This window comes from Ahaetulla prasina, chromosome 2 (genome assembly GCF_028640845.1).
Source record: "Ahaetulla prasina isolate Xishuangbanna chromosome 2, ASM2864084v1, whole genome shotgun sequence".
Lineage (NCBI taxonomy): Eukaryota > Metazoa > Chordata > Lepidosauria > Squamata > Colubridae > Ahaetulla > Ahaetulla prasina.
In genome coordinates this window covers 265,934,636-265,948,673 of record NC_080540.1, presented here as the reverse complement: position 1 = coordinate 265,948,673, position 14,038 = coordinate 265,934,636, and the positions used below count along the sequence as shown (strand labels likewise).

Below are 14,038 nucleotides of genomic sequence, written 5' to 3'. Positions count from 1 at the left end.
ATAATTCACTATCTATCTATGTATTTATTATATGCATTTAAATACACTTTTTTCCAAAAAGGTGCTCATAGATATCACTAGACTCGAAGGAGGTCCATGGTAGAAAAAGGTTAAAAACTCCTTATGTAGCATAAGGAGAGACAGAGAGAAACCTGGCCAAATTCTGTTATTCTAATTTACTGTAATCAGCAGCATTGCCGGTATCCCTGCTGTGCTTGCTTGTTTCTTGACCTTGAGCAGTTTTAAATGAGTAGGACTGTAGCAATGCTTTCTTTGAATTATATTTTTTAAAATAAGGCTATGTTTTTTGAGATATACTGATATAGAAAACAGCAAAGCACCAGCTTCTTACATTACTTTTATTTGCAAAAATTCCTCTGGGTGTCACAACCATGTAAGCAATTTTTCAGCAGAAGAATGGAGAGGTCATTGGAGTTCATTACCTCATTTAGAATGTGTCCAGTCGTCCACAAGAAGGGCAAAGAGATTGTGGACATTAAAGGAAGAAATATCACACTGACAAAAAAAGTAGGTATTGCCAATGTCATGGGTTTTTTTTTTAGTTATTAGACATGGCTATGAAAGCTGGATCATCAGAAAGGCTAAACAAAGAAAAAAATGATGCCTGTGAAAAGTGTGCTTGAAAAGAAAACAGTTGAAAATATTTTGGACTACAAGAAGAACAAATAAATTAATATTAGATGAAATAAAAAAAAGAATTTTCACTGCAAAAAACTAAAAATGTAATATTTTGAAAACAAAATGTGGCAAAAATCTCTGAAGAAGAAACTGATACTTTAAAAAAACGGAAAGCAATGAAGAAAGACACAAAATATGTATAGGTAACTGAAAATAAACATCGAAAGTTATAAGAACTCAAGTAGTTATTGGCGCTTATGATGAAATGATGTTCACTGGATCACAAAGTGTTCAAAGCTTCTAAACTATTAAATAAAAATCTAAGGGAAACTTAGAGAAACAAGGGGAAGAGGAATGAAATAATTTTCCAGTTTGTCATCTGGCAAATTTGTCAACCGTTTGGATCACACCCATTTTGTGAGATCTATTCATTAGCTGAAAAATATTGGGGACTTCTGACCTAAGATATTGGGACTAAAGTAGAAGATGAATAGTTTTTAAACTGCTTTCAATGAATCTTAATGGTTGAATTATATTGATTGTTTAATTTGAGATTTCATTGGGTATGCCACCCAGAGTCACATGCAAATGAGATGACTGGCTATATAAATTCAATAAGTAAATAAAAAAATAGATAAATAAAATTATTTCGTATTATATGAATTCTTCCAGATGATGTGTGAATAGTTTGAGAAATATTTTTTGAATCAGTATATACATTATTCGCTTTAGTATATATTTTTATGTTCCGACTACTATTTTAACACATTGAAAAGAAAATTTTAATAAAGGTTTTTCATTTAGCAGTTTTTATTATTCATTTAAATGTTATGTTTGCTGTTTAAATTTGACACTTTGCACATATTACTATTAAAGTATGAGTAAATGTCAGTATATTTATATTAATTTTTGCATTGACCTTCAATGAAACCTCAACATGAACATCTCATAAAATCACACAGCATACATTAACCTGCAGCTTCCTAGCTTGGAGAATTTTGGGGTTGAAGAATGCTACATCAATGCCTACTTGTATATTTCCAGTATCAACCACCTTGTTACCTTATCTTTTTTTTGCTTTTCATCCTGATATATGGTCCAGTGTTGTCCATCATTGCCATAGGCGACTTTATAGGAACCCACAAACTGAACATGACCAAAATCTTTAGCTCCTTGAGTAATGATGCCAGTGACTTTTGTAGGGACAAGAAGATCAATCTATAAATCAAAGCAAAATAAAATCTAGGTTAGAATAACTTGAGTTTCCAGACTTTTTAAAAAACGCCTTAAAATGTATTGCTTTCTTTATCAGATTATGAAAGATCTGACTGATAGAAATAAAAGAAATATATTAATGTTTTCGGTTAATGGAATAAATACATTTTCTTTCACCAATCAATTTCCCCTCAACATATTACTTTAAATACTGAAGAGGAAATACTTACAAAAATTATGCAAGATGTATAAAATTTTAATATAAAACAATTTCCACTTGTTCGGTTACTTCTATTTCCTTAATACAAAACAGAAAAAAATTTCCTCAAGTTATATTTTTGATCCTTTTCCTTCAATACTTGTTTGCATTTTTGCCATCCTGTTTTCTATATAAACATTTTTACAATTTTTATGAAATTAATTCTCACAAAAAGAATTAGTATTTTAAACATTAACATAATTGCAAGATTTTGGCTAGTGATCTCAAACCGCCTTTTCTCAAGGACCTTTGTATCTTCACATTCTGACCCACCCTACTGCTTTGATTAGTAACTTGGTTGTTCCTACTTCTACCACATATGTTAAACCTGGTATATTAAAATATGAGGCTCTTGTACCATATACAGTTTTTCTAGTGATTAAAATGGAAAGAGTGAAATAATTCCTATAGCAGTATTTCCTGACTATGCAATCAGTAGTTTCAGTGTTTCTTTTGGAGGTAGATCAATCTCACAAGATATAAAAAACAAAATTTAATTTTAAAAAAGGAAAATAAAAATTGTAATAACATTATTTTCAAAATCAAAGGAAAACATAAATTTTATTAAGAAATTTTATTAAGAAAACATAAATGTTATTAAGAAATTTTAATAACAGTGTTCCTAGCAGAACAAAATATGGCACAAACCTGCTATAAATAAAAGAGAACATGCTGTAAATAGATTGCAATAGCATTTTCATTTATTATTTAAAATCATAATTACTAAAGAAAAGTATTTATTTATTCATAGCCTGAAATATTCATTCATTACTGAGCTTATGTGAAGAACTAAAAGATGGGAGAGCAAACCCCAATCTCTTCTAGCATTGATTATGTTACCTAGTTTGGTAGTGAAACATCTACAAGAAAAAAAACCAAGCTCGGAAAGCACTAAGGACCCTACAGAAGAGTTGCTCATCACAAAAAAATAAATATCAGAATACAGAATAATAGAGTTGGAAGAGAGCTTGGAAGTGTTCTAGTCTAACCCCTTGCTCAAGCAGGAGATCTTATATCATTCTGAGCAAATTGCTGTCCAATCTCTTCTTAAAAGCCTCCAGTGATGGAGCATCCACAACTTCTAGAGAAGCCATTCCATTGATTAATTACACTCAGCATACGATTCATTGTATGCTTTAGCCTCCTGTCCCCTAATCAACTTCAACTGTTGCTTTTCTGCACTCTTTCTAGAGTCTCAACATCCCTTTTCTATTGTGGTGACCAGAACTGGATGCAGTATTCCAAGTATGATCTCATTAATGTAGTATAAAGTGGGACTATCACTTCACGTGATCTTGATGCTATCTCTTTGTTGATGCAACCTAGGATTGCATTAGCTTTTTTTGACAGCTATAGCTCACTGCTGGCTCATAATGAAGTAATTGTCCAGTAGGACTCTTAGTTTTTTAAAAAAAACCTCTTGGTTTTTAATGTAAATTCATTTCTAAACTTGCCACTTAATTTGTCAGAATTAGTATGTGGAGTTTCTGTTTCTCTTTATTTTACTTACACTTTTTTAAAATAGAAATTCCAAATTCCAAATTTTATTGCAAGTCTCTGTTATCCCCCCTTTTCTCAGCCTCAGCCCAGCATTTCTACCTTCATTTTAAAAAGACCAAAAAAAAAAAAAAGGCTCTCTCCCAAAGAGAGAAAGGAATTAAGATATTGCCTCCATCCATGTGACAGAAAACTGTGTCTCATAAAATTTGTACTGGGAAAGCTTGCAGTTTGAAAGCAGATTGACATTCTTAACAGATTTGTTTGTCAAGAGATTATTAAGCAAAACTGCAGGATATTTTCCCATTATTGAGTACAAATCTAGCAATTCTGGTCATTACCAATTCTATCAGGACATCAAAAAAAAAGTTAATGTGCTTCTTAGTATTCCCCACAGTTTTAATGAGAAGTTGATTCAATTTAAATAACTGTACTTCATACATATGCAATTCACAATAATTAGTGCTGTTTATAACCCATTAAAATGATAGGAAAACAATCTGGTTTTATCTCTTCATGTCTGAGTCCTTTGTAAATAAAATATTCTCATTCAAACTGCAGTATAATTATTTTCAATTTTCAAATTAATTGTTGCTTGTTTTAGAATTAAATATAGTCATTTTATGTAGTATAGGTGCCCAGTTATTATTATAAATAAGCAAGTGAATATATGTGTTTGCTTACTTAATTTTACAGTTCACTTAATTGTAAATGTCTCTAAACAGTGTTCGCTGAGAAATAATATTCTTAGTTATAAACAATGCCTGCTTCAGAGTGTGAAGCTCTCTTATCCAACTACAAAGTCATTCTATAGACAGCTATTCAAAGTTACAACTGCCAAAACATCTTAGAGAGATATTTACGCAAGCGAAATTTGAACAGTTTGGTCAGATATGGGAGATTCCATTCTATCCCTATAATGGATATCTCTGCATTTGTGGAGCAGCAGACGTAGAAGACCTGACTCACATCCCATTTGATGGTTGCCTGTATCAGAGGGTGAGAGACAGGTACCTTGGTCTATATACTAAATGAATGATCCATTGGGAATCCCATATCAAAACAACTTACCTGATGTGCAGCCAGAATTAGAAAACAACATTTAATACAGCAGAGAACTTGAGCAAAATGATTTTGTTGAGATCGGCATATGTGGGACTGATTGGGGTAGATTGTAAGGGTGACACTGGAATATAATTTTATCATATTTTATTTATCCATATATTAAATTATTGTATTTTATTCCAATTTCATTTTAAATTGTTTTTATCGGATTTTAATAATAATTTGTGTTTGGAACTCTGCACTTTGATATGGCCCATGGGCTAATCAATAAAGTAAACTAACTACAAAGTCTTTGTGAAAAACTAAATTTAGTGACCTTCCTGAATACAGTATTGATGCTGAGTAATAATAATAATAATAATATTTTAATTTGTATACCGCCCTTCTCCCGAAGGACTCAGGGCGGTGAACAGGCAGATAAAATATAAATACACACAATAATTTAAAACAACCCTTAAAAAACTAATTTAAATGCCCAAAACGTTAAAAAACATACTCCCCTGTAAAATAACACAATTTTAAAAACCCATCCAATAAAAATAAAAATCAGGATAGTCCAGCCATATGAAATAAATAAGTTTTAAGTTCGCGGCGAAAGGTCCTAAGGTCAGGTAATTGTCGAAGTCCGAGGGGAAGTTCGTTCCACAGGGTCGGAGCCCCCACAGAGAAGGCCCTCCCCCTGGGGGCCGCCAGTCGACACTGTTTGGCTGACGGCACCCTGAGGAGTCCCTCTCTGTGGGAGTGTACCGGACGATGGGAGATAGAAGCCGGCAGTAGGCGGTCCCGTAGATAGCCCGGTCCTAAGCCATGGAGCGCTTTAAAGGTGGTAACCAATACCTTGAAGCGCACCCGGAAAACAACAGGTAGCCAGTGCAGTCTGCGCAGGATAGGTGTTATGTGGGAGCTCCGAGACGCTCCCTCAATAACCCGCGCAGCCGCGTTCTGAACTAGCTGAAGTCTCCGGGTGCTCTTCAAGGGGAGCCCCATGTAGAGAGCATTGCAGTAGTCCAGGCGAGAGGTAACAAGGGCATGAGTGACTGTGCATAAGGCATCCCGGTCCAGGAAGGGCCGCAACTGGCGGATCAGGCGAACCTGATAAAATGCTCTCCTGGAGACGGTCGCCAAATGGTCTTCAAAGGACAACCGGCCATCCAGGAGCACGCCCAAGTTGCGTACCTTCTCCATCGGGGCCAATGATTCACCCCCGACAGACAGCCGCATCTGCAGCTGACTGTACCGAGGTGCCGGCATCCACAGCCACTCCGTCTTGGAGGGATTAAGTTTGAGCCTGTTCCTCCCCATCCAGACCCGTACGGCTTCCAGACACCGGGACAACACTTCGACAGCTTCACTGGGGTGGCCCGGGGTGGAAAAGTACAGCTGAGTGTCATCAGCGTACAGTTGGTATCTCACCCCAAAGCCACTGATGATCTCACCCAGCGGCTTCATATAGATGTTGAACAGGAGGGGTGAGAGAATCGATCCTCGGCACCCCACACATGAGGCACCTTGAGTCGATCTCTGCCCCCCTGTCAACACCGTCTGCGTCCGATCAGAGAGGTAGGAGGAGAACCACCGATAAACGGTGCCTCCCACTCCCAACCCCTCCAACCGGCGCAGCAGGATACCATGGTCGATGGTATCAAAAGCCGCTGAGAGGTCTAATAGGACCAGGGCAGAGGAGTAACCCCTATCCCTGGCCCTCCAGAGATCATCCACCAGCGCGACCAAAGCTGTCTCCGTACTGTATCCGGGCCGGAAGCCGGACTGGAACGGGTCTAGATAGACAGCTTCATCCAGGTACTGGGGTAGCTGACATGCCACCACACTCTCTACAACCTTCGCCGTAAAGCGAAGATTGGAGACTGGCCGGTAGTTCACTAAAACAGCTGGGTCCAGGGAAGGCTTCTTGAGGAGGGGTCTCACCACAGCCTCTTTCAAGGCCACGGGAAAGACCCCCTCCCGCAGAGAAGCATTTGTAATCCCCTGGAGCCAGCCTCGTGTCACCTCCTGAGTAGCCAGTACTAACCAGGAGGGGCACGGATCCAGTAAACATGTGGTGGCGTTCAGCCTGCCCAGCAACCTGTCCATGTCCTCGGGAGTCACAGGATCAAAGTCATCCCAAACCACCTCAACAAGACGGGCCTCGGAACCCTCGCCTGGATCTACACAATTTTGATCCAATCCGTCCCGAAGCTGAACGATTTTGTCGTATAGATAACCGTTAAACTCCTCGGCACGCCCTTGTAGGGGGTCCTCCCGCCCCTCCTGTTGGAGGAGCGAGCAGGTCACCCGAAACAGGGCGGCCGGGCGGTTATCTGCCGACGCAATGAGGGAGGAAACGTAGGAACGCTTCGCAACCCTCATTGCCACTAGGTAGGTCCTACTATAGGACCTAACTAGTGTCCGGTCAGCCTCAGAGCGGCTGGATCTCCAGGCACTCTCTAGGCGTCTTCTTCCGCCCTTCATCTCCCTCAGCTCCTCGGAGAACCAAGGAGCTGGTTGAGACCGACGCCGGGTCAGAGGCCGCAAAGGCACGACACGGTCCAAAGCTCCAGCCGCGGCCCGTTCCCAGGCCGCAACTAGCTCTTCAGTCGAGTCGTGGGACAGGTGTTCGGGAAACGGCCCAAGCTCCGTCAGGAACCTCTCCGGGTCCATCAGGCGCCTGGGACGGAACCAACGCATTGGTTCCGTCTCCCTGCGATGGTGGGTAGCGGTCAGAAAGTCTAGACGAAGGAGAAAATGATCTGACCATGACAAAGGTTCCACAACTAAATCATTTAAAACCAGATCATTAAACCACTGGCCAGAGATAAAAATCAGGTCTAGGGTACCTCCCCCGACGTGGGTAGGGCCGTCAATTAACTGAATCAGGTCCATGGCCGTCATGGAAGCCATGAACTCCTGAGCTGTCGAGAATGCTACGCCGGCTGATGGCAAATTGAAATCCCCCATGACCAGCAGTCTGGGGGTCTCAACTGCCAACCCGGCCAGCAACTCCAACAGCTCAGGCAGGGCTGTAGTCACGCAGCAAGGAGCCAGGTACGTGATCAACAAGCCCACCTGAGTTCTACGACCCCACTTCACGAAGAGGGATTCACATCCAGCTATCTGAGGCACAGTGGTCTCCCTCGGCTCCAGACTCTCCTTGATGATAACCGCCACCCCTCCACCCCTACCCTGGGCCCTCCGCTGATGGAATGCTCGGAAGCCTGGTGGGCACATCTCCACTAGGGGAACCCCCCCTTCGGTGCCCAACCAGGTCTCCGTAACGCCCATAACGTCCGCGGTCCCTTCCTGAATAAGATCTGAAATCAGGGGGGCTTTATTAACCGCAGACCTGGCATTACATAACATCAGCCGGAGGCCCAGGTCCCGATTATCCTGGCCACTCGGGTCACGGGAAATTTCTGGGGGGCCGGAGCACGCAATCGCTTGTAAACAGCGAGGGCGAGCCCCCGAAACCTGATGTGGCCCCCCCCTTCCATCATATCTGCCTCTCCCACTTACCGTAGTAATAGCTCGACCCTGACAAACTGGAACGACACCCCTCGCCATAACCCCAGGACCTATTAAGTTACCGCCGCGAACACATGGTGGACCTAGCCCCTTCCCTGACGGGCCCATCCACCCCCCAGAACCAAACCCATCAGTCAAGCTCAATTAGAGGACTATGCTAAAAAAAGAGAGGGGTAGTAATGGAGGAGGTTTACTCTTGTGATCCCCAGTGATAAAAACCTCCTCAGAGATGAGTTTGAAGGTTTCTTACTGGATAAGCAGAAATTGGTGGGCAAAGGTGGCTCCATAAAATCCAGGTTCTGAACCATGTAGACCTTTAAAGAAGACCACCCCCACTTTTAATTACATCTGGAAGCAATTGACAATGAGTGCAACTTTCTCAATACTGGTAGTGTCCAAAAGAAATCCAAATTTATTTAATGCAGCAAAAATGTATTGTTTGTGTATATTGTCAAATGGTATTTCAACCTCTAATGAGAAAATTACAAATTTAGCTTTATATTTATTCAAGTCTTTTAGATTTACAGCTAATCGGATATTATCTGCTGCTTGCCTAGTTTTTATTAGTCCTGCTAGATCATTCTTAATAACAAATGATATTTATTTATTTTATTTATTTATTGCATTTGTATACCGCCCTTCTCCCGAAGGACTCAGGGCGGTTAACAGACAATTTAAAAGATACAATAAATACACATTAAAAACAGACTAAAATTTATATAAATAATGGCCAAAATATTTAAAAAACTAACTAATACAAAAAACTAAAACCCCATTTAAAATTACTTAATCAGGCTAGCCCAGCTCGATGGAATAAAAGAGTCTTCAACTCACGGTGGAAGGTCCGAAGGTCGGGGAGTTGGCGAAGCCCCGGAGGCAGCTCGTTCCCGAGGGCAGGAGCCCCCACAGAGAAGGCCCTACCCCTGGGGATCGCCAGTTGACATTGTTTCACCGACGGCACCCCAAGGAGGCCCTCCCTGTGGGAGTGCACAGGTCGATGGGAGGCTGTTTGTGGCAGTAGGCGGTCCCTTAAATAGCCCGGTCCTAAGCCATGGAGCGCTTCAAAGGTGGTAACCAACACCTTGAATTGCACCCGAAAGACCACCGGAAGCCAGTGCAGCCCACACAGGAGCGGTGTTATATGGGAGCCACGAGGTGCTCCCTCTATCACCCGCGCGGCTGCATTCTGGACCAGTTGGAGCTTCCGGGTGCTCTTCAAGGGGAGCCCCATGTAGAGAGCATTGCAGTAGTCCAAGCGAGATGTAACGAGGGCATGAGTGACTGTGCGCAGAGCAACAATATAACTGTAATATAGGTCTCAATAATTGCTGGTGATAAAATTCTCTTATCAAATATCTCTTTTTACAGGTGGCAGTTTTGTCACAAAAAGATCTATAAAATTTTTATACAACTCAATAGGGAGCCCAACTAAACCTGATGTTTTACCACTTGCTGTTTTTAAAATTATTTGTTTAATCTCTTCCTCAGTGAAGCAAATAAAAGTTGTTTTATCTAAAAGCGGTAGATTAATTTTATTTAAAAAGGGTTCTATATCTTCATTTGATACATTCTCTGGTTTACTAAACACTTCTGAATAAAATTTTAAAAGTTGATAGTTTATATCCATGACATTTTATAGATTTTATCTCTTTCACCTTTAAAAATTGGAATCGTTTTCCTATCATTCTTTCGTTTAAAATTATTAACCAAGATCATACCAGGATTTTTGCCATTTTTCCAATATCTCTGTTGTAAATATGTTAGCTTGAAATCTGTTTGCTGAAATTTTATAATACTTAATTCATATTTATTTTTCTGTGTTTTTCTATACAAACCTATATATGGGACACCTAACCATCTCTGCCTATAAATGTTTCTGTTTATGAGAAAAGTTATTTTCTCTTTTATTTTTAGTCTTAATTTTATATGATAAGCATTAATTTCACATTGAACTGATGCTTTATATCATTGCATTCAAAGATTTCACCATTTGATGTTGCTGAATTAAAACAAAACACTGTGAGGTCTCTGCCTACATTTGTTATGCCATTTTTTTTTCATTCAATAGGGAGACATTAAAATACCATTTTATCAAGTTCTTAACCTGTTTCAGAAACACATAATTTGAAGTAATTGAACTAAGATCAGATATATAACAAAGATCAATATTCCACTGTTGAATTTGATGATATAACATCAATGATATTAGCAAATAATCAAATTCATTCAATTCTAGTGCACACTTGAATAAAATGTATATTCCTTTTTATAAAGTCAGAGTCCTAAACACACTCTGCTCTAATTTAACATATATAACCTCCTTTGCTTAAGACAGACAAAAACCCCAAAAGAACAAAGGAGAAGGAAGAGGAGGAAACGAGACAGCAAAAGGAAAAGCTCTCAAAAGAGATGCACACAATATTCCATTTCCTTCAAGAGTTCTGCTATTGGCAGGTGACACTTATCTCATTAACCTTGAAAAGGTATGGCCCTTAGCAGAGAAAATTCACCCAACCTGCTCTAGATAACACATGGGATTTGTTCTTTTAAAAAGTTAAAGCAGCTGCTATTAGAATGATGAAAGCTTTTCAATTTTTAAAATCCCTTAAATATTAATTAAGAGCTCCTTATTCTGAATTCAAACAAGAAGCACTTTGAATGTCATAGCTTCATTAATGTCACTTATATTGCTATTAAAATTATTAGCAAAAAGTTTTCCTTATGCCATTTAGGTTGAAAAACATTGCTACATTAGAACAATACCTTTATGAGGCAAATAAGTTCATTAGGCCAACTCAGAAGTCTTAGGAAAAAGGAGGGAAGGAATGATGAAAGGAGGTGATGGAAACTTTTAAGAGCTGTAGGACAAAAAAAATATGGTGAGGGAAGTCATAGAATCTAGTTTATGGCAGAATTAAGGCAATCTAGTTATCCCTCGTAGGTTCATTAACTGGAAATTGCATTATATGTTGCTCTCCTGGTAGAAAACTGGAAAATTAAAATAAAATATACAGGTGAAGGAGGTAGTGAAACTCTTCTCAGGGGAGAGACTTGGGAAGTAAGAGAAGGTTACTGGTGAATATGTGACAGTGGGCTGGATACATTCTTGGCCAGATCCAGCAGAGTTTAGAGATCTTTTTATCTTAAATGATTTAGAAAGAACCTTATTTAAATAATAAGTCATTGAAATAAGAGTTCAACTTCAATGAGTTTTAATTTAAAAAAACAAAATAATCTCTATATAAAGTCCCTTGGAGCAGGTGTCTCCAACCTTGGCAACTTTAAGACTTGTAGACTTCAATTCCCAGAGTTCCTCAGCCAGCAAAGGAACTCTGGGAGTTGAAGTCCACAAGTCTTAAAGTTGCCAAGGTTGGAGACTCCTGCCTTGGAAAGAAAAATGTGTGTGTGTGTGCATGTGCGTGCATACATGTGTGTGTTGGAATGAAAAGTGCTGGAATGAAAACTAATAAATTACAGCCCTTGTATATTTCATTATAAATCTGTTTCAACTCTATTCATAACTGCATAAGCTATGATTCATTTTGAAGTATATTATTGTTTTCCTGGACTATATTCAATATTTAATGAAGTGCTGTCTCCAAGCTAGATGTGTCTTCTTTGATAGCCATTCTGGTAGCAGAGTTCATCCCTCAGGCTCTAGGGAACCATATATTATACAGTAACATTGCTACCTTGTTTAAGGATTAAAATATCATTTGTTTATCTTACACATATATTACAACTGCCAAATAACTATGGTAGTTCTTAGGAAAACATCTCCTTACAGTATATGATTTTTTCTAAATTTCAGGTAAGACTAAGAATATATCAATTAAATATTAAAAAGAAGAACTGTGAAATTCAGCTTCAGAGCTCTATATCAGAGGCAAAAACAATATCATGAGGTGGATAAGGGTAACAGATGCTATAGCAAGACAGCAGTGACATATGTCTAGGTATTCTTTTCCATCTCCACTTTTGGTTACTTACACTAGCACGGGTTAAATTAAATCTGTGTTTCTCAGCCTTGGTAACTTTAAAATCGGTGCACTTCAACCCCTGCATGGTGGCTTGGAATTACTTGAAGTTCACATATTTTAAAACTGCCAAAGTTGAAGAACACTAGATTACTTTGGCAGTCGCTTTCAAATTTAGGATATTAACCTGCAAACCATGCATTTCTGTGTTTTCCAAGATTCTTGGAAGATTTGGAACTAAGTATGATTTGAAATTGTCACCACGAACAAATAACCATTTGGAGATGTGTTGGCTTTACCACAAAGTAACTAATTCTATTCATGAGTCGCAGACAATCAGTAAATGCTGTTACAGGAAATTCTACCACATCACTCCAGAGAAGCTCCAAAAAATGACACACTTTATAAGCAGCAATCGTTGTTTTTCTCCAATAGGATAAATTGGAATTCATTATCAATTCATTTCCCATTCTCTACTCTTTTTGTGAGAAAACTGTAGTGGACTGACTAGATTCTAGTAATCGTATGTAGAAACTGTATGTAGAATCGTATGAGACTGTGGCTTATCTATTATTCTTGGGATTTCAAAAAAACTTGTTCAATAGAGGCAGTTGTTAGCCTTTTCCTATTTCTTTGCATTCTTTGAAACATAGGTTTTCTGTAGGATTATCGTGGGCAGGGATGCTGCTGGCATATATGGTGCTCTTGTGTGCAAAAATATGTACTTGCACCCCAATAAAAAAACCTCTTAATATATTCTAGCCATGCACATACATGTTTGTGTGCTTTTTTAAACCTGCTAATGCTGCCTTCCCTCATGCAGTAACCTTGTTTGGTGCACAATATGCACAGTGGGTTGTCCTTATTATGGAAGTACATAATCAGATTGTTTATGGTGAAACTGATAACAAGAACATTATGTCTAAATCCTAATTGAACTAGATTCTTTTGATTTATTTTATCATGTTTTGGTAACAACCAACTTCTGCTAACACAAGTTTTCAAAAAGTTGTCTCAAAAGACAGGTTTTGTCTTTTAAGTTTTAACAACTTTAATATAAATGTTGTTTCCAAAAGTAAACATATTTTATTTATATGAGTTACTTTGCCAGGGAGATGGGAAGCATATAAATTTAATAAATAAATAATCCTTAAAAACTTCTATTTACCATATGCAAACCATATGGTTGTGTAGCAATTTCATTTGTGCTAGTGATTCACAGACATAATTTAATTATATTCCACACAAGAATCTCAGGAAATATTGACAACGGGTATAGAATAATTATAAATAATAAACTTATGGCACATCTCTTCATTCATTGAAAAGACAATGTAAGCTAAGGGCTGCCACTAAGTCATGTTGAAACACAGTGTCTTCTAATCTTTGTTTAATAAGATTTATGATGAAATTCAGTCTATTTTTAATGAAAAATATGAAAAAGCTTATCCAAAAACAGTCCAATAATTGGAGCCTGGTATTTCCATAGCTCATATTTATATGTTAGTCTGTGCTACACCTTACTTTGGGACTTTTACTTCTAACCTGTGAAGAAAGAAATGTAAGCCCTTTTACATTCTGATTCAAAATAAATTTAACCCTTGGATTTTGAACTATTACGTGGCATGATTATAGGTATGTTTACTCAGTTTGGATATCCTATTTGCTTCTGAAAAAAGTAGATTGATACAAGTAAACTTAAAGCTATAACAGAAATATATAATTGGATGAGACCGAGGGTTCATGAAAATCATTAGAACTTTTGAATAAACAGACAGCTTTAAGCATTATTGAATCAAATGGTACTCAATCAGTTTGAGATGGGATGTAGTTTGGATTGTAATGCTGTCACTAAAAAGAATGGCTG

At 38.5% G+C, this 14,038-nt stretch overlaps 1 protein-coding gene across 1 annotated transcript in view; it reads right to left on the bottom strand.

Annotated features, from left to right (window-relative positions):
* Window positions 1-14,038, bottom strand: part of EDIL3 (EGF like repeats and discoidin domains 3) — a 290,594-nt gene that overhangs the window by 17,947 nt on the left and 258,609 nt on the right. Inside the window, exon 9 of the mRNA XM_058171246.1 lies at window positions 1,702-1,857. Within this exon, the coding sequence (XP_058027229.1) occupies window positions 1,702-1,857 (156 nt within the window). The remainder of the gene's footprint in view (window positions 1-1,701; window positions 1,858-14,038) is intronic.